The sequence below is a fragment of the Oncorhynchus keta genome, chromosome 16 (genome assembly GCF_023373465.1).
Source record: "Oncorhynchus keta strain PuntledgeMale-10-30-2019 chromosome 16, Oket_V2, whole genome shotgun sequence".
NCBI lineage: Eukaryota > Metazoa > Chordata > Actinopteri > Salmoniformes > Salmonidae > Oncorhynchus > Oncorhynchus keta.
Genome location: NC_068436.1, coordinates 1457061 through 1478948, shown reverse-complemented (window position 1 = coordinate 1478948; position 21888 = coordinate 1457061). Strand labels below are relative to the sequence as shown.

The window sequence follows — 21888 nt, the reverse complement described above, 5'->3', positions numbered from 1 at the left end:
CTTGCCTAGTTAAATAACGGTTAAATAAAAGAAATGCCTGTACAGTGTGTTCGCTATCAGTCATCAACGATGTACAAATGGACAACTGCTTTTGAGTAAGTGAGGATGTGCAAGAAAATACTACCTGAACCAGACAAGGACATTAACATTTGCTCTGGTATTTGTGAGACATCATTTAAATGACTGTAAATTATGCATTAATACATTGATGAGATTATTATTGATTTCCTTTTTTTTTAGGAATCCCTCAGCTCATGAAAATGACCATGTTTGATTTCATCATATATGCCACTTTAGCAGACGCTTTTATCCCAAAGCAACTTACAGTCATGCATGCATACATTACATATGGGTGGCCCCAGGAATTGAAGCCACAACCCTGGCGGTACAATTGCCATGCTCTAACAACTGAGCCATACTGGACCACAAGTATGGGTACATGTATGACATTACTCTGATTCTACGTGTTCTATATAAAAAATGTAAAAAATATTTTTAAAACCCTATCTGGATCACTATTACTTCGAAGAAATCTGACAGTCCTTGGATTTGGCCTCCGCTTTGGTCTCTATCCCTAGCCAGTGATGGCTGGGGTTAAAAAATATCATGGTGCCACTGAGTCTTCAGTACACATGGCAGGGCTCTAAGTATGACAGGGGCGAGAGGGAATAGGGTTATAAGAGGGGATCAGAACTTTCAAATCGCGGCCTGTAGCTTGTAATCAGTAGGGGGGATTTTTTCATTGTGGAGTGCCTGAGGCATTGAAAAAACACACCCACTATCTACTAACATTGGGGGACCCCAGTCTTTCCCACATATTATACTTCACAATGGTGTTTTGTACCAGCAAGTGGAAAACCACTCTAAGCGAATGAACTGACCTTTCTTATAAAATAAACAAAACAAAGGAAATTGACAATAATACCAACTACCTCCACCCCCCTATAACTAACTACCTCCACCCCCCTATAACTAACAGAAGTGTAGAGCTGCCACGCTCGCATACAGTGTGTGTTGGGAATTCCCTTTATGGGAATTTCCCATTATTTTTGGATACACATGAGATTAAAGGCCACATCTATCCATTCTGTAGTCTGTCTAGATAAGTGTCAGGCTAAGTATTCCCATTGCTGATAAAGTGCTAGACAGGGACTGATCTCGTAGACACCCGGTTAATGGAAACCTAGTGGCGCCAGGAACTGTTTTGCCACGTCATCTGACTTGAAATGAATGGATTTGTAAATGTATGTAGTCAGACATCGTTTCTATCAAAAGGTCGCCGAGACACCACATTTTTCCACTCCATAAAGGTGGGCTTTGTGTGTGTGTGTTCACATATAGACCAACCGTGCAGTAGTGTAGGTGTTTGGGGAGGAAATTCCTGTCAACCCCAACCATGGCTTATCTGTGGGCTGTGTGTGTGACACTATGTGTGTGTGTGTGTTCTATGCAACAGTAAAACAAGGATTGCTTTACAAAGATACAATCTGAAACACAACTAATTGAATTCTTGAATTAAACTTCTCATAGAATCACCCTCTTTTCACTGAATATTTATTTTTATTTTTATTTTATTTCACCTTTATTTAACCAGGTAGGCTAGTTGAGAACAAGTTCTCATTTGCAACTGCGACCTGGCCAAGATAAAGCATAGCAGTGTGAACAGACAACACAGAGTTACACATGGAGTAAACAATTTAGCAAGTCAATAACACAGTAGAAAAAAATGGGCAGTCTATATACAATGTGTGCAAAAGGCATGAGGAGGTAGGCGAATAATACAATTTTGCAGATGAACACTGGTGATAAATGATCAGATGGGCATGTACAGGTAGAGATATTGGTGTGCAAAAGAGCAGAAAAGTAAATAAATAAAAACAGTATAAAAACAGTATGGGAATGAGGTAGGTGAAAAGGGTGAGCTATTTACCAATAGACTATGTACAGCTGCAGCGATCGGTTAGCTGCTCGGATAGCTGATGTTTGAAGTTGGTGAGGGAGATAAAGTCTCCCTTCAGCGATTTTGCAATTGTTCCAGTCACAGGCAGCAGAGTACTGGAACGAAAGGCGGCCAAATGAGGTGTTGGCTTTAGGGATGATCAGTGAGATACACCTGCTGGAGCGCGTGCTACGGATGGGTGTTGCCATCGTGACCAGTGAACTGAGATAAGGCGGAGCTTTACCTAGCATGGACTTGTAGATGACCTGGAGCCAGTGGGTCTGGCGACGAATATGTAGTGAGGGCCAGCCGACTAGAGCATACAAGTCGCAGTGGTGGGTGGTATAAGGTGCTTTAGTGACAAAACGGATGGCACTGTGATAGACTGCATCCAGTTTGCTGAGTAGAGTGTTGGAAGCCATTTTGTAGATGACATCACAAGTCGAGGATCGGAAGGATAGTCAGTTTTACTAGGGTAAGCTTGGCAGCGTGAGTGAAGGAGGCTTTGTTGGAATAGAAAGCCGACTCTGGATTTGATTTTTGATTGGAGATGTTTGATGTGAGTCTGGAAGGAGAGTTTGCAGTCTAGCCAGACACCTAGGTACTTATAGATGTCCACATATTCAAGGTTGGAACCATCCAGGGTGGAACCATCCAATAGATGTAAATGTGTGAGAATGATAAGAACTGGCCCAACCGCATCCATCTTCCCCAGACTGCATATGAGTGGGTGAGCATCCGGCGTGCTATGTCATCTCGAGACTGTGGCTAAGTCTCAAATGACACCCTATTCCCTATTTAGTGTATTATTTTTGAGGGAATAGTGCACTATATAGGGAATAGAGTGCCATTTGGAACACAGTCTGTGACTTGGCTCTTCGGAGGACTTGAAACCTCTGATGGAGTTTCTAACTCTTTCGGCTGCTATAGTCCCTTGACACAATTAGCGAGGCCTTTTTTGACGGAGGTCACAATTCCTATAAAGGAGGCCCTATTTGCATCTGTACGGCAACAGTGACCTAGTGTCTGTACTCTACTTCTATATATATCAATCAATCAATCAATCAAATGTATTTATAAAGCCCTTCTTACATCAGCTGATGTCACAAAGTGCTGTACAGAAACCCAGCCTAAAACCCCAAACAGCAAGCAATGCAGGTGTAGAAGCACGGTGGCTAGGAAAAACTCCCTAGAAAGGCCAGAACCTAGGAAGAAACCTAGAGAGGAACCATGCTATGAGGGGTAGCCAGTCCTCTTCTGGCTGTGCCGGGTGGAGATTATAACATGGCCAAGATATTCAAATGTTCATAGATGACCAGCAGGGTCAAATAATAATCACAGTGGTTGTAGAGGGTGCAACAGGTCAGCACCTCAGGAGTAAATGTCAGTTGGCTTTTCATAGCCTATCATTCAGAGTATCTCTACTGCTCCTGCTGTCTCTTGAGAGTTGAAAACAGCAGGTCCGGGACGGGTAGCACGTCCGGTGAACAGGTCAGGGTTCCATAGCTGCAGGCAGAACAGTTGAAACTGGAGCAGCAGCACGACCAGGTGGACTGGGGACAGCCAGGAGTCATCAGGCCAGGTAATCCCGAGGCATGGTCCTAGGGCTCAGGTCCTCTGAGAGAGAAAAAAAGAAAGAGAGAGAGAAAAAGAGAGAGAGAATTAGAGAGAGCGTACTAAAATTCACACAGGACACCAGATAGACAGGATAAATTCTCCAGATATAACAGACTGACCCTAGCCCCCTGACATAAACTACTGCAGCATAAATACTGGAGGCAGGATATAGGATTTTATCATTAAAGGCTGTTCAGGACACTTTTTAGAGTTTTGAAGTTTAGAGTTTAGAATTCTATTGTGTTATTGTACAATATCACACCACATAATACCTATTAAAACCATATTGTATATACTGTATGTGACACTATAATCCTCTGTAGGCAGTCATAATACACTACATCAATATCAGCCATTAGGCTAAATCGTCAATACAAATATAGAAAAAACAAAGGTACAATAAACAAAGTAACATCTATACCTCTTTGAATTGCTAAATAATTCAATTGTGTTCAAATAATACCAGAACACAGAACAGTGTGACATGGATCTGTCTCACTTTCAAGATTGCTATACACTGGGACTCCAATAACAATGGAGCTCTGCAATATTAAAGCTGATCTACCCACTAAATAAAAACTAAAAACAATAATGATCCAGCGATCTACTACTTTAGTGTCTCTAACACACACACACACACGCGCACACATGGACGCATGCACACACGCACACGCACACACACACACACACACACACCTTGTTTGGTGCTTCATCTGCCTCCCCTTTAAATAACTACTCTCTGACAGGGAATGTCCAGTTCCCTAAGGCCATATTATACCTGTAGCAACTGGTCCTGGACTTGTTGTGTTGTTTAACTCAAAATGATTTGAGAACTATTCTGAAGATAACTGATCCCAAATCAGATGTTAGGGCCAGGATGTAACTAGAGCCTCTGTCTCACTGGTCTCTAGTCCACTTGCTGTGTTCACTTCAGCCACACAGGACAGCTGGGAATGTGGAACAGACACACAGGACAGAGTGCCCATTCAGGCTACTCTGGGAAGGGGTTTTCCAAAGTGTGTACAAACACACAGTCAGACAAGGAACATACACAGTCACACAAATGCACACACACACACATACTGTGGGACCTGAGTTTCTATGGTCAGAGCCCCTCGCTGTCTCACACTGTCACTCCTCATGACTCTGCACCCCAAACTATAACTTGACTGGCAGTTATCCACCAAGCAAACTAAAATCCAACAAAAGTTCCTCAAGCTGAGATGATGTCTGGTTTGTATCACAAACACTCCACATGATTGGTCAAACAACATTTTTTTTATTACAAAAATATCCTTTCAATTAAACAGGTTAAAACAGATAATCACATTTTGATGTTTATAAATCAATGGCTTCTAGAAAAATAAAACTTGTGTCAGTTCGGAGGTAATTTCTCCAAATGTAGTTTCAAATGTCACTTTTTTTAAGGTTGCCATGTTGCGGAGAATTTGTCTCCCACACTGTCTTGTCTTACCAGGATTTGGGAAACATTCTGTTTCGGTGTACCAGGATTCAGACGACACCTCAAAACATATTATGTGATATTCATTTTGACACAGCACTATAAAGATTTGCCCATTTGAAAAAGCCCCACGAATAGCAAATAAATATTCAATCATATATAATACTGTGAATACATATTTCCAGGCACAAATATCATAGGTCAACATCTATAGGTTAAATTGAAAATAGATGACTTACTCAAAACGTGAACAACATCCAAATATACAGTACAACAAATAGCGCCATGCTAATGACAGACAACATTATTACAGTATCTTCAACCGGAAAGAAGCTTATGTATTTCAAATCCAATAAATCTAAAAAAATAAATATGTGCATTAATGACAACTTTGGTAAACAGGTTAGGAAAGTGCAACAGGTTAACAATTTGATGCCGGAATATTGAATTGAGGTATGTGACATTCAAATATCGTAATTAACATCCAATTTCCCATCTAGATTTTCTACAGACCACGCAATCAACCATCTCCACACAGAAACACAACCATGCAGTATCATGTGATAATTCATATGGATCATGAAGTCAAACATGAGTGGGTTTGCACTGGAAATCGCTTCATCTTGCCAAACCAAAGGTATTTCACAAAAAAATATTTTACACTTACTTTTTTAAACTGGTATTTATCAGGTATTTACTCTGAAATTATATGGTAACAATGGGTACTTTATGGTATTTCCTTCAAGGAACTCAACCCATTCAAATGGTGGCCAGTGGTGTTTGTTGTTACGAATCCGAAAGAAACAGATAATTCAAAGTCACTACTGTGTTATCATTTTACCATGTAGTATCCTGGTAAATACCTGGTCTTTTATGTACTGTAAAATAAAGTGCTAGCACTATTTCTCCCACTACGACCACCAAGCTAGTACTGACACTCCAACTCTGCATCGCTAATCTATTCGATTCAGTCTTTTAACAACCAAAAAGCATGGTGGCGTCTGAAGTCCCTGTTTCAGTCCATTTTCTTCCATTTAGTGCCTAATGAACACAACCCAGTTGAACTAGTCAAGTTTTCTAAGCTCCCCGGTCCTAACCCTTCTTAGGGTGCATGTAGTGCTTTTTTTTCAGTGCTCAATTATCGTCAGTTAGCGATATTTGTCTTAACACCCCCATGGGGAGGGAGGGGCAGTAACTCTCATAGCTTGGGAGTAGGGCAAAGTTGCCCCTAGATGTTGGGTCAGTTTTGCATTTTCCCCACTTTATGGTTTGGATTGGGGAACGGAAGATTATCCTATAGCTGTACCTAGGGGAAACTTCACGCCGGAGCTCATAGCCTGACGCACTTTGTCCAGGTGGGACTGGGTGCTAATTACCACTGACGCCGCCCCAGGTTAAGGCCCACTTTTAGTTTTTGATTTTTGTCACAGGTGGATTGGCGCTGTTCCTCAGCAGTGATTCGGCCGAGTCCGTGCTCATGCGTGGGGAGATCCGGTGTCCTTTATGGACTCGGCACGTGGAGTTGGCATCTCTAGTAGGGCTCTGGAAGATAAATGAATGATGATCATGAGTAAAAGTGTTCCTTCCCATAGCCTAACTAGGCATAGTAGCAATTTGAGGATAATGTATGAAACACTCCAAATAAATAAAATGATCATTATAGCATTATTATTATTTTAGGGAAGTGCTCTTTGTTGTTCCCTAATGTGATAGCTGACCAATCAGCCTGTTACCAAACCATAGTAAACTTTTTTGACCCGATACAATGCTATTTTACAGTAAACAAATTGACAACAGACTTTCAGCACACTTATAGGGAAAGACATTCAACAAGCACAGCACTTACACAAATGACTGATGATTGTCTAAGAGAAATTGATGATAAAATAATGTGAGGGCCATCTTGTTAGACTTCAGTGCTGCTTTTGACATTATCGATCATAGTCTGCTGCTGGAAAAACATATGTGTTATGGCTTTACAACCCCTGCTATATTGTGGATAAAGAGGTACCTGTCTAACAAAACACATCATCCAGATCTCCAACATAATCCAGGTAGAATCAGGAATTCCCCAGGGCAGCTGTCTAGGCCCCTTACTTTTCACAATCTTTACTCATGACATGTAAAACCAGTGTGTATATGTATGCGGATGACTCAACACTATATGCGTTAGGTACTACAGCGACTGAAATGACTGCAACACTTAACAAAAAGCTGCAGTGAGTTTCAGAATGGGTGGCAAGGAATAAGTTAGTCCTAAATATTTCTACAACTAAAAGCATTGTATTGGGATAAGTCATTCACTAAACCCTAAACCTCAACGAGATCTTGTAATGAATAATGTGGAAATTGAGTAAGTTGAGGTGACTAAACTGTTTGACTGTTATCGTCAAAATATATTGATACAACAGGCATAGTAGCTCGGAAGGTACTGACACACGCATACGCACACAAGCGCTAGCACACCCACTTTACACCCACTTTACACACACAGTACATTGTAATATTGTTGTATTATACATTTTGTATTGTAGATATGTAGTGGTGTAATAATGTTTTATGATGTACTATTTTATCTTTGCTTTATATGTAATGTAAGTGCCTTAATGTGTTTGGACTCCAGGAAGAGTAGCTGCTGCCTTGGCAACAGCTAATGGGGATCCCTAATAAATACAAATACTGTATCGTAATATCCGTTAGCGAACTACAGGCCAACCCTGCAATTACTATTGCAACAACACATCATCAGTAGGGTAAAACTAACCTGTCTCATGACGGTCTAAGATGGGGAGAAGTCTAAAGCGCTGCTCTGCCTTCTCAACAACACTATCAACAAGGCAGGTCTTACAGGCCTTAATTTTGTCTCACTTGGACTACTGTTCAGTTGTGCGGTCAGGTGCAACAAAGAGGGACTTACAATTGGCTCAGAACAGGGCAGCACGGCTGGCCCTTAAACGTACACAGGGAGCTAACATTAATGATATGCATGTCAATCTCTCATGGCTCAAAGTGGAAGAGAGATTTACTTCATCACTACTTGGTTTTGTAAGAAGTGTTGACAAGCTGAATGTACCGAGCTGTCTGTTTAAACTAGTAGCACACAGCTCAGACACCCATGCATACCCCACAAGACATGCCACCAGAGGTCTTTTCACAATCCCAAAGTCCAGAACAGACTATGGGAGGCACACAGTACTACATAAAGCCATGACTACATGGAACTCTATTCCACATCAGGTAACTGATGCAAGCAGTATAATCAGATTTTAAAAGCAAGTACAAATACACCTTATGGAACAGCGGGGAGTGTGAAGAGACACACACAAAGGTACAGACACACGCATACGCACACAAGCCCTAGCACACCCACTTTACACACACGTACATTGTAATATTGTTGTATTGTTGTATTATACATTTTGTATTGTAGATATGTAGTGGTGTAATAATGTTTTATGATGTACTATTTTATCTTTGCTTTATATGTAATGTAAGTGCCTTAATGTGTTTGGACTCCAGGAAGAGTAGCTGCTGCCTTGGCAACAGCTAATGGGGATCCCTAATAAATACAAATACTGTATCTTATTAGCCGTTAGCGAACTGTATGAAGAACATGTCTGTCGAAACGTCATTGTTTCATCAATTCTGAAATTCATGGCAAATAGGGGAGGGACATAAAAGCTTCCTTTCATGGCTATTTATTTTACTCCTGTAACACGTTTGTATGTAATGTATGTTAGTAATGACTGTGTGTGTGTGTGGCCTCACCTGTGCCTGTGTGTGTAGCTGCTCCCGTAGTCGAGATACTTCCTCTTGCAGGTCCTGGATCCTGCCCTGCGCTCTCTCCCTGTCTGCCCGCTCCGACTTAAAGTCATCTGTGTAGATGAGAACCTGTGAAGAAGAGAGGGAAAAGGTGAGGGTGTGTGTGAGAAAGAGAGAGGGATATGTTTCTGATGTGTACGTGTCAGAGGTCGGCAGCGTAACCTAGTGGTTAGAGCGTTGGACTAGTAACCGGAAGGTTGCAAGTTCAAACCCCCGAGCTGACAAGGTACAAATCTGTCGTTCTGCCCCTGAACAGGCAGTTAACCCACTGTTCCTAGGCCGTCATTGAAAATAAGAATTTGTTCTTAACTGACTTGCCTAGTTAAATAAAGGTAAAATAAATAAAAGAGAGAGAGAGAAGGAAGAGGGAGAGCAAGAGTGGGGAGACAGAGGGACAAACAAACAGAGAGATAGAAAGAGAAAAATTAAGATAGAGAACGTGAGAGAGAGAAAGAAAGACAAATTGAAAGAGAGAGGAGTCAGACGATCCTAGACCACACTAACCTGTTGCTCTAGCATCTGGATACGGTCCTTGTATCGTCTCCTGCTCTCATCCAGCTCTCTCCCCAACCTCCCACAGTCCCCCAACTTCTCCTCCAGTAGGCCGTTGAGCCTGGCTATCTCCTGCTGGAGCAAACCAGCTTTGGCTGAGGCCAACTCTGGGAACAAGTCCAGGCCAGGCTCTTGTGTAGGTCTGGGCCCTAACCTATGCCCCATACCTGGAGCAGGGCTGGAGGAAACAGCCAGGGCACTAGACTCATTCAGCTTCTGACACAGGTACCTCACATACTGTTCCCTGCTCGAGTCATACTTTTGCCATTTGGAGTTTAGACCTTCCACCTGGGAAAATTAAGGAGGGAGGGGAAGAGGGAGACATTAGTCAAAAACATGTACACACACTTGCGCACACATAGCTTCACACAAACACACACACAGAAGGCTGTTCAACTTTGGTTCTGATAGCCCATATGCTATGACAATGTTGGATAACTACAGTCTGCAAAAACACGACAGTAATTACTACAGTTTATGTGTTCTACAGTTTCTTTATTATAGTATTTATACTTTAATAAACTGTAAATAGTACAGTATACTAGAGTCATGTATATTCAATACTACAGTATTCACTGTAGTGTGCACTGCTGTGCATAGTGCTGTAAAGTCTACAAAAACAGTGAATACCATAGTATACTATAGTATTTTTTCATGTGGGTAGAATGGGGTTTCTACAGTGTGTTCCTGCTTACATATGCCACTCTTTGAGTTAGCTTTTGGTTCTCTTCTTGGAGTTTGCTGACTCGAATGTCAACGCGACCAGCTTCCGTATAATCCAATACCTGACCATGAAAAGGGGAAACAAGAGCTCAAAATGATACTTTCCATTTAGAAATCCAACAGAAACAAACACAAATAACTTGACTGAAAAGCACATAATGGCATAGACAGAGCGATTCCAAATGCTTTAGTACACACACCTCTTTTTCATTGCTTTCATTGTTATGTTTGAAAGACAGTTACAGTGCTCTTCCCAGTGAGCACAAGACATTGAAAATACGTAATTTGCCGATGGGGTTGTAGCTCGGATGTAGCTACTGCTGTTCTCCTCTCTCAGTTGGAGTTTAGTGCTTGCAACTCCAGGATTGTGGGCTTTTGGGTTAGATTCCCGCATAGGCCACATATACTGAATATAACATTCGGTATATACACAGTTTGTGGATATGAGTTAGCTATTTACACTCGTACCCGTCTACAGGTTCAAAATAGCAGATATGGGTGATGATAAATGCCTAAATTGGAACACAGTGGCTGTACAGTAACATGCTATATGTGAAGTCAAAATGCAAGGTCTCTGCTTCCCAGCGCAGTACTGGTTTTGACTGAACTTGACCACCGCGCGTGACAATAAGTTACCCCCATCTCTCCCGCAAATGTTGTCTGAGTGAGGGAAATGCTATAAATAAAGAGGACTTGATGTATTTTGAAAGATGAGACATTGAGGATTATAATACCACTTTGATGTCACACAAGCAAGCCAAACACCCCTTAGTTCAAATGTGCACTTCCCCATTCCATATCATAAAACTCAAGTAATATACAGTGCCAACGATTATGATCACAATGTTTGATGTACAGTTATTTACAAGATGACATGGCGTATTGTGACGAAAATTGGCAGGGAACACGCATCTAAATGCACTCGTGATTATTTTATAATCGCACCAAAATGTGTATTTGCTTCTCTGACTTACCTTGTGAAAGCCTAACACTGTAAAAATCGTATTTCGTAATTTAGCTAGCAATAGAACACGCTTTCAAATCATGCCCACCTGACCGGATTGCGATTTAGAATGGAGCATTTTTGAATGCGTAAACAATTACGTAGGATATTACGTAGGAACTGTGCGCACTTTGGAGAGGTGTGCTTCCACATGGAGACACCAGCTAGACCTCTCACTTGTCATTTCTTTATAATCTTTATGATTATAAACTGGGTGAGTCAAGCCCTGAATGCAGATAGCAATAGCAATAAGGCACCTCGGGGGTTTGTGGTATATGGCCAATATACCACGGCTAAGGGCTGTGTCTAGAACTGCCCTTAGCCGTGCTATATTGGCCGTATACCACATCTCCTCGGGCCTTATTGCTTAATTATACAACCTTCATACACACCTCTTTTGCCTTCTGCTGCATTTTCACCTCCTCCGTCACTCTCTCTCCTCCCTTCTCCCTCTCTAGTCGGCCCAGTAACTCCTGACACACCCTGACTGTGGCTCCCAGTTGGCCCCGGAGCTGGTCGGCCTCTCCAGCCAGCGAGGTGCACAGGACGGCACGGGTGGCCTGGGCACGGTCCCTCTCGGCCAGGGCAGAGCGGAGCCTCTGGATATCCTGGTCCTTCTCGTGGTCTGATTGACGGATCACACTCTCCAGCTCTCGCTCCATCTCCCTCAGCAGCTGTTGCAACCTCTGTATCTCCTTCAGGGGTGGGAGAAAAGAATAGAATAGGCTTCAGTGTCAAATGTGTGTCAAATGCAGAAGATACTTAAAAAATATAGATTATTATTATTGATGGACAATATAGCTTTTTGGAATGTTTTATTGTATTGAATTATGACTTGTATCTGACACAGATGTGTTTGTTTTATGAAGTTAAGGCGAAACAACACTGACACCTGCACCGCTGCAGTTGTTCACATTGAAATGGAAAAAGAGAGGTTTTTGCTATAGCAACATCCTCTCTGTACTGCAAGGTGGTTTTGAAGCAGGGACATTTTTATCAAGCCTGGTTGGCAAGTTTAGGCCTACACTAATAGTCTTCCCATTCCCAATAGACCAAGTGCATATAGGAATGGTGTAGGCTCGTGGCTATTTTCAGAGAAGACCATTTACAGTAGGCCTAAACTACCCTGCTTTCATAATGTGCAAATTGAAAATGAAATAAAGAAAATTCATATATATATGTCATCAATGATCGTTTTAATACTTGCAGAGCAGACTTTGAAATTAAGTAGGGCTATAACCTAATATTAAAAAGCACAACTATGTTTCACAGGGTTAGCCTAAACATTAAATGCACATGATACACATTAAGAACACATAACATACAGTAAATTCTACTCACTTGTTGTCTCAACTCTGCTTGCTGAACCGCATTCATTTCTGTGTCTTTCAATTTGAGCTTCAGCTTGCAGATTTCTTTGCATAAACTTTCCAGCAAAGATTCGGCCGGTGCTATGACAACAGGGTCATACCCTTCCACATTGATACAGGTGTTTTCGTATTTGCCTAACCTAGCCTTCAAATCTGCGATTAAATTGTCCCTTTTCTTGATTTTCTTACTTAATGTGTCAATCTCCAGCCGAGTTTCGTGGTAAAAAGTAGTCAATGTATGGCAGCTCCGTATTTTTGATTTCAGCGTATCATTATCCAAATCGACATCCATCGTGTTCTTTATTCCAGTCATGTTCCTTATTCCAGAGGTCATTTATCGCTGTTGCTTCTGACAGATGTGGATGGGGAAAAATCTTCAATATTCCATCAGCTTCTGAAATGATTCTGTTAGTTCGACAGAGTTTGCGTTCGTAGGTTATGCAACATGTCTTCAAGATTAGGTTGAGGAGGATGTCAACTATGTAGCCTAAAGGATGTGCCTCATCTGAATTTGGAAATATATAATTCCGATAATTACAGGGGATTTCCAAGAGGGGCTTCCCCGAGACAATAGGTGGATTTTTCTTGTACTTTACTTTTTAACAACGTCGGGTAAATTGACAACTCCTTTCCGAGTTGATCAATCATCCATTCCAGTAACAATCTAAATTATATGCTTTCGTTCCTTCATAAATGTTCTAACAATAAAGGACACTGGACTAAATTGACAGTTTGACGGGAGCAAAATAAAAAAAACGCAGCTGCTTGAACTATTTGCACATGCGTACGACTTTTCCGGTAACATAGTAGGCTAACGTTACCTCCCTTTTGTGACGTGAGTAAATCCACAGATCATGCAATTCTGGTTTGACGGTTTCTAAACTAACGGCCTTTTCTTGAGTAATCCGCGTTGGTAAAAATCCGTGAAGCAACTCTGTTTTATCGGATGGAATGTAAATGAGTTGCCGGTAGCTCTATTTCCCGAATGAATGACAATTCCGATACATTTAATGAAATTAATTTATGTACCCCTCATCTAGTGTGCTTAATTCAATTGTTTACAAACCAGATGTTGTATTCAACATGATGTGATAAATGAGTTAGTTTACCCGTAGGCAATGAACTTTCAACCTCAAATGTATCGAGCCTACTTTGCGATTGTAGCCAAAAATGTATGGCCAGTACGGGTATCGAACCCGCGACCTTCGCGTTATTAGCACGACGCTCTAACCAACTGAGCTAACCGGCCAGATGACACCTGAATGTGAGAAAATTAAAAAGAACATGTGTTCACTCTTCAAGCCAAGTTCGTGATGATATATTGTAACAACGGCAGGTCGCACCAAGGCGTAACAAATCATGATACAATTGTAACAAAATCGGTTACCAATGTCACATTCATTTTCCGTTTCGATGTAGACCACTGCCCTAAAGAAAGTAGGATCTGAGTGGGTAACAGCTCATCACAATTTTCTGGGTAGAATTATTGCCGAAGGCCAGTGGTGTAAAGTACTAAAGTAAAACGACTTCAAAGTACTACATAAGTAGTTTTTTGGGGTATCTGTACTTTACTTTACCATTTCTATTTTTGCCAACTTTTACTTGTACTTCACTACATTCCTAAAGAAAACAATATACTTTTTACTCCATACATTTTCCCTGACACCAAAAGTACTCGTTACATTTTGACAGGAAAATGGTCCAATTCATATACTTATCAAGAGAACATCCCTGGTCATCTACTGCTTCTGATCTGGCAGACTCATCAAACACAAATGCTTCATTTGTAAATGATGTCTGAGTGTTGAAGTGTGCCCCTGGCTATCCATCAATAAAAAATATAAAAAATTGTGCCCTCTGGTTTTCTTAATAAAAGGAATTCGAAACGATTTATACTTTGACTTTAACTTTTGATACTTAAGTACATTTTAGCTATTCAATTTACGTTTGATACATAAAACCAAATACTTTTCGACTTTTACTCAAGTAGTATTTTACTAGGTGACTTTCACTTATACTTGAGTCATTTTCTATTAAGGTATTTTTACCTTTTTTTTAAGTATGACAATTGAGTACTTTTTCCACCACTGCCCAAGGCCATGAACTCAAATAAACACGAAAATGAGTCAAAACATTGGTTCAGACAACTGACAGATTTATTTATTGACCATTATTTTAGCAGGTTAGCAGACAGAGAACTCACTAAGTGGAGAGAATCATGGCATCCCAATGCTCTTTAATGCAGTTAAGTTTATCCAAGAAAACTGATGGATTGGTAACTATTTGTATTTTGAATCAGTGATTATTAGATAAATTACACAATAATATCAATACCATTCTCATTACAGTGCAATACAATTCGAAAATGGCATGAGGTGCACGGTGTCCCCGGTGCACAGGCATTGCCCGGTGCGGTACATAGCAGCGCCTCGTATTGGCCAGGCTAGGTTGGGCATCGAGCCAGTTGGCATGAAGCCGACTCAGTGCATCTGGTCTCCAGTGCGTCTCCTCGGCCGGGGTACATGGCACCCGCCCTATGCATGGTGTCCCCGGTTCGCCAGCACAGCCCAGTGCGGGCTATTCCACCTCGCCGCACTGGCCTGGCTACGGGGAGCATTCAGACAGGTAGGGTTGGGCAGGCAGTGCGCCTCCACGCACCAGCCCTCCGGTGGCAGCCCCTCGCACCAGGCTGTCTCTCCGTCTCTTCCCTACAGGTGCTCCCGCCTGTCCAGTGCTGCCAGAGTCTTCCTCATGCCCAGCGCTGCCAGAGTCTCCCGTCTGTCCTGAGCTATGCAGAGTCTCCCAGTCTGTCCTAAGCTGCCAGAGTCTCCCATATGTCCTGTGCTGCCAGAGTCTCCCGTCTGTCCTGAGCTGGCAGAGTCGCCCGTCTGTCCGGAGCTGCCAGAGTCGCCCGTCCGTCCGGAGCTCCCAGAGTCGCCCGTCTGTCCGGAGCTGCCAGAGTCGCCCGTCTGTCCGGAGCTGCCAGAGCCGCCCGTCAGTCAGGAGCTGCCAGAGCCGCTCGTCAGCCAGGAGCTGCCAGAGCCGTCCGTCAGCCAGGAGCTGCCAGAGCCATCCGTCCGCCAGGAGCTACCAGAGCCGTCCGCCAGCCAGGAGCTGCCAGAGCAGTCCGCCAGCCAGGAGCTGCCAGAGCCGTCCGTCAGCCAGGAGCTGCCAGAGCCGTCCGTCAGCCAGGAGCTTCCAGAGCCGTCCGTCAGCCAGGAGCTGCCGGAATGCCCGTCACTCTGGTGCTGCCGGAGTCGTCCTTCACTCCCGCCTGTCCAGTGCTGCCGGAACCTCCTGTCCATTCGGGACCCATTGCTAGGGTCCCCAGTCCGACGCCGCCGCTCGATAGAGTCCACGGAGGTGGTTGAGGAGGCGGACAAAGACTATGGTGGAGTGGGGTCCACGTCCCGCGCCAGAACCGCCACCGAGGTGTCATTAGTTGTCTCGTTAGTTGTCTCTGATTGAGAATCATACTTAGGTAGCCTTTTCCCACTTGTGTTTCGTGGGTGTTTATTTTCTGTTCTGTGTTTGTAATTCACCGTTTAGGACTGTTTTCGTTTTGTTCTCGTGTTTTGTTGTTTTTGTTCGAGTATTCGTTTTCATTAAAAGAGAATATGAATACTTACCACGCTGCACCTTGGTCCTCCTCTCTCTCTCCCAACTACGAACGTTACACCACCCTTTGCCTTGATGACAACTTTGCACACTCTTGGTATTCTCTCAACCAGCTTCATGAGTTAGTCACCTGGAATGCATTTAAATTAACAGGTGTGCCTAGGTAAAAGTTCATTTGTGGAATTGTTTTCCTTCTTAATGCGTTTGTGCCAGTCAGTTATGTTGTGACAGGGTAAGGGTGGTATACAGAAGATAGCCCTAATTGGTAAAAGACCAAGTCCATATTATGGCAAAAACAACTCAAATAAGAAAAGAGAAACGACAGTCCGTCATTACTTTAAGACTTGAATGTCAGTCAATACGGAACATTTCAAGAACTTCGAAAGTTTCTTCAAGTGCAGTTGCAAAAACCATCAAGCACTATGATGAAACTGGCTCTCATTAGGACCGCCACAGGAAAGGAAGACCCAGAGTTACCTCTGCTGCAGAGGATAAATTCATAAGAGTTACCAGCCTCAGAAGTTGTAGACGAAATAAATGCTTCACAGAGTTCAAGTAACAGACACATCTCAACATCAACTGTTCGGAGGAGACTGCGTGAATCTGGCCTTCATGGTCAAATTGCTGCAAAGAAATCACTACCAAAGGACACCAATAATAAGAAGAGACTTGCTTGGGCCAAGAAACACGAACAATGGACATTAGATCTGTCAAAATCTGTCCTTTGGTCCGATGAGTCCAAATTTGAGAGATTTGGTTCCAACCGCTGTGTCTTTGTGAGATGCAGAGTAGGTGAATGGATGGTCTCTGCATGTGTGGTTCCCACCGTGAAACATGGAGGAGGAGGTGTGATGGTGTGGGGGTGCTTTGCTGGTGACACTGTCTGTGATTTATTTAGAATTCAAGGCACACTTAACCAGCATGGCTACCACAGCATTCTGCCGCAATAAACCATCCAATCTAGTTTTCACTTAGTGGGTCTATCATTTGTTTTTCAACAGGGCAATGACCCAACACACCTCCAGGCTGTGTAAGGGCTATTTCACCAAGAAGGAGAGTGAGTGCTGCATCAGATGACCTGGCCTCCACAATCACCCGACCTCAACCCAATTGATATGGTTTGGGAAGAGTTTGACAGTGGTGAATGGAAAGCAACAAGTGCTCAGCACATGTGGGAATTCCTTCAAGACTGCTGGAAAAGCAACAGTCTTGAAGGAGTTCTCACAGCTGGTTCCCCCCCTACTCACAAGGCAGGCAATACGCTCGACCTCATCTTTACTAGATGCTGTTCTTCCACTAACCTCATTGCAACTCCCCTCCAAGTCTCCGATCACTACCTTGTATCCTTTTCCCTCTCGCTCTCATCCAACACTTCCCACACTGCCCCTACTCGGATGGTATCGCGCCGTCCCAACCTTCGCTCTCTCTCCCCCGCTACTCTCTCCTCTTCCATCCTATCATCTCTTCCCTCTGCTCAAACCTTCTCCAACCTATCTCCTGATTCTGCCTCCTCAACCCTCCTCTCCTCCCTTTCTGCATCCTTTGACTCTCTATGTCCCCTATCTTCCAGGCCGGCTCGGTCCTCCCCTCCCGCTCCGTGGCTCGACGACTCATTGCGAGTTCACAGAACAGGGCTCCGGGCAGCCGAGCGGAAATGGAGGAAAACTCGCCTCCCTGCGGACCTGGCATCCTTTCGCTCCCTCCTCTCTACATTTTCCTCCTCTGTCTCTGCTGCTAAAGCCACTTTCTACCACTCTAAATTCCAAGCATCTGCCTCTAACCCTAGGAAGCTCTTTGCCACCTTCTCCTCCCTCCTGAATCCTCCTCCCCCTCCCCCCCTCTCTGCAGATGACTTCGTCAACCATTTTGAAAAGAAGGTCGACGACATCCGATCCTCGTTTGCTAAGTCAAACGACACCGCTGGTTCTGCTCACACTGCCCTACCCTGTGCTCTGACCTCTTTCCCCTCTCTCTCCAGATGAAATCTCGCGTCTTGTGACGGCCGGCCGCCCAACAACCTGCCCGCTCGACCCTATCCCCTCCTCTCTTCTCCAGACCATTTCCGGAGACCTTCTCCCTTACCTCACCTCGCTCATCAACTCATCCCTGACCGCTGGCTACGTCCCTTCCGTCTTCAAGAGAGCGAGAGTTGCACCCCTTCTGAAAAAACCTACACTCGATCCCTCCGATGTCAACAACTACAGACCAGTATCCCTTCTTTCTTTTCTCTCCAAAACTCTTGAACGTGCCGTCCTTGGCCAGCTCTCCCGCTATCTCTCTCAGAATGACCTTCTTGATCCAAATCAGTCAGGTTTTAAGACTAGTCATTCAACTGAGACTGCTCTTCTCTGTATCACGGAGGCGCTCCGCACTGCTAAAGCTAACTCTCTCTCCTCTGCTCTCATCCTTCTAGACCTATCGGCTGCCTTCGATACTGTGAACCATCAGATCCTCCTCTCCACCCTCTCCGAGTTGGGCATCTCCGGCGCGGCCCATGCTTGGATTGCGTCCTACCTGACAGGTCGCTCCTACCAGGTGGCGTGGCGAGAATCTGTCTCCTCACCACGCGCTCTCACCACTGGTGTCCCCCAGGGCTCTGTTCTAGGCCCTCTCCTATTCTCGCTATACACCAAGTCACTTGGCTCTGTCATAACCTCACATGGTCTCTCCTATCATTGCTATGCAGACGACACACAATTCATCTTCTCCTTTCCACCTTCTGATGACCAGGTGGCGAATCGCATCTCTGCATGTCTGGCAGACATATCAGTGTGGATGACGGATCACCACCTCAAGCTGAACCTCGGCAAGACGGAGCTGCTCTTCCTCCCGGGGAAAGACTGCCCGTTCCATGATCTCGCCATCACGGTTGACAACTCCATTGTGTCCTCCTCCCAGAGCGCTAAGAACCTTGGCGTGATCCTGGACAACACCCTGTCGTTCTCAACTAACATCAAGGCGGTGGCCCGTTCCTGTAGGTTCATGTAGGTTCATCAACATCCGCAGAGTACGACCCTGCCTCACACAGGAAGCGGCGCAGGTCCTAATCCAGGCACTTGTCATCTCCCGTCTGGATTACTGCAACTCGCTGTTGGCTGGGCTCCCTGCCTGTGCCATTAAACCCCTACAACTCATCCAGAACGCCGCAGCCCGTCTGGTGTTCAACCTTCCCAAGTTCTCTCACGTCACCCCGCTCCTCCGCTCTCTCCACTGGCTTCCAGTTGAAGCTCGCATCCGCTACAAGACCATGGTGCTTGCCTACGGAGCTGTGAGGGGAACGGCACCTCAGTACCTCCAGGCTCTGATCAGGCCCTACACCCAAACAAGGGCACTGCGTTCATCCACCTCTGGCCTGCTCGCCTCCCTACCACTGAGGAAGTACAGTTCCCGCTCAGCCCAGTCAAAACTGTTCGCTGCTCTGGCTCCCCAATGGTGGAACAAACCCCCTCACGACGCCAGGACAGCGGAGTCAATCACCACCTTCCGGAGACACCTGAAACCCCACCTCTTTAAGGAATACCTAGGATAGGATAAAGTAATCCTTCTCACCCCCCTTAAAAGATTTAGATGCACTATTGTAAAGTGGCTGTTCCACTGGATGTCATAAGGTGAATGCACCAATTTGTAAGTCGCTCTGGATAAGAGCGTCTGCTAAATGACTTAAATGTAAATGTAATGTAAATGTTGAGCGAATGCCAAGAGTGTGCAAAGCTGTCATCAAGGCAAGGTAGGGTACTTTGAAGAATCTAAAGTATAATTTAATTTGTTAAACACTTTTTTGGTTACTACATGATTTTATGTGTTATTTCATAGTTTTGATGTCTTCACTATTATTCTACAATGTAGAAAATAGTACAAATAAAGAAAAACCCTTGAATAAGTAGGTGTACATTTTTTTGACTGGTACTGTATATATATATTTGGGACCCATATGTATAATTTGTACTGTTCTTTATAAAAAAAATAGATATTTGTTATATTTGACTGTGTAAAACCTAGCACTACTACCTATTTATCTGAGATTGAGGCAAATATATAGCATTTATCACACCAAACTGGAAGTCTTCCGAAGAGCTTGGAAAGACAGTACCGTGCAGTACCGAAGAGCCCTTACTGCTGCTCGATCATCCTATTTTTCTAACTTAATTGAGGAAAATAAGAACAATCCGAAATTCCTTTTTGATACTGTCGCAAAGCTAACTAAAAATCAGCATTCCCCAAGAGAGGATGACTTTCACTTTAGCAGTGATAAATTCATGAACTTCTTTGAGGAAAAGATTATGATTATTAGAAAGCAAATTACGGACTCCTCTTTAAATCTGCGTATTCCTTCAAAGCTCAGTTGTCCTGAGTCTGCACAACTCTCCCAGGACCTAGGATCAAGAGAGACGCTCAAGTGTTTTAGTACTATATCTCTTGACACAATGATGAAAATAATCATGGCCTCTAAACCTTCAAGCTGCATACTGGACCCTATTCCAACTAAACTACTGAAAGAGCTGCTTCCTGTGCTTGGCCCTCCTATGTTGAACATAATAAACGGCTCTCTATCCACCGGATGTGTACCTGTCATGACTCTGACTGAAGGACACTCCCCTTCCGGTTCGGGTGGCGCTCGGGCAGTAGCTGCTACTGATTATTTCCTCCCCCTCCTTATGTGTTGATTGAGTGCACCTGTTTTGAATTAGGTAGTAGGCTTTATTAGTCAGCCGGCCCGCAGAGTTCCTTGTGCGGGATTAATTATTGTGACCATCTGTTTTAGTGTACTTGTGTGCACGTCTATGGGTTTGTGTTTTTCCCATTTTGTGGGTTTTCCCTGGACCGTTTAAGTCCCCCTGTTTGGGGGCATTTGTTGGTTCATTACGCCCTGTGTGTTCGTGAGGGTTGGCTTATGTTCGCCGTTTGTCGGTGCATTAAAATAGCACTCACCTGAACTCTCTGCTTCCTGCGCTTGACTCCTCACCCACTACACTCAGATCGTTACAGTACCAAACTCACTAAAAGTGGCAGTAATAAAGCCTCTCTTGAAAAAGCCAAACCGTGACCCAGAAAATATAAAAAACTATCGGCCTATATCGAATCTTCCATTCCTCTCAAAAATTTTAGAAAAGGCTGTTGCGCAGCAACTTCCTGAAGACAAACAATGTATACGAAATGCTTCAGTCTGGTTTTAGACCCCATCGTAGCACTGAGACGGCACTTGTGAAGGTGGTAAATTACATTTTAATGGCATCGGACCGAGGCTCTGCATCCGTCCTCGTGCTCCTAGACCTTAGTGCTGCTTTTGATACCATCGATCACCACATTCTTTTGGAGAGATTGGAAACCCAGATTGGTCTACACGGACAAGTTCTGGCCTGGTTTAGATCGTATCTGTCGGAAAGATATCAGTTTGTCTCTGTGAATGGTTTTTCCTCTGACAAATCAACTGTAAATGTTGGTGTTCCTCAAGGTTCCGTTTTAGGACCACTATTGTTTTCACTATATAATTTACCTCTTGGGGATGTTATTCGAAAACATAATGTTAACTTTCACTGCTATGCGGATGACACACAGCTGTATATTTCAATTAAACATGGTGAAGCCCCAAAATTGCCATTGCTAGAAGCATGTGTTTCAGACATAAGGAAGTGGATGGCTGCAAACTTTCTACTTTTAAACTCGGACAAAAAAGAGATGCTTGTTCTAGGTCCCAAGAAACAAAGAGATCTTCTGTTGAATCTGACAATTAATCTTAATGGTTGTACAGTCGTCTCAAATAAAACTGTGAAGGACCTCGGCG

General features: G+C 43.7%; 1 protein-coding gene and 1 non-coding gene across 2 annotated transcripts; both read right to left on the bottom strand.

The window, feature by feature from the left end:
* Positions 1-4815: 4815 nt before the first annotated feature.
* Positions 4816-13273, bottom strand: LOC118395340 (TNFAIP3-interacting protein 2-like). Its single transcript, XM_035789074.2, has 6 exons — positions 12460-13273; positions 11511-11813; positions 10088-10177; positions 9345-9680; positions 8787-8909; positions 4816-6560 (listed from the first exon to the last, which is right to left on the bottom strand). The coding sequence occupies exons 1-6, from the start codon at positions 12820-12822 to the stop codon at positions 6426-6428; spliced, it is 1350 nt and encodes a 449-aa protein (XP_035644967.1). The 5' UTR covers positions 12823-13273; the 3' UTR covers positions 4816-6425.
* A 390-nt stretch (positions 13274-13663) lies between these two features.
* On the bottom strand, positions 13664-13737 carry trnai-aau (transfer RNA isoleucine (anticodon AAU)). Its single transcript has one exon. It is a non-coding gene; the product is annotated as a tRNA-Ile (tRNA).
* Between the last annotated feature and the right edge of the window lie 8151 nt (positions 13738-21888).

Bases quoted from the DNA above. Each gene is read 5' to 3' on its own strand.
- LOC118395340 (XM_035789074.2), bottom strand. From the start codon at position 12,822: ATGACCTCTGGAATAAGGAACATGACTGGAATAAAGAACACGATGGAT. The intron at 11,814-12,459 runs GTGAGTAGAATT...CCACCCCTGAAG, and splicing joins AAGCAGAGTTGAGACAACAA to GAGATACAGAGGTTGCAACA. The intron at 10,178-11,510 runs GTGTGTATGAAG...TTTCATGGTCAG, and splicing joins TGCAGCAGAAGGCAAAAGAG to GTATTGGATTATACGGAAGC.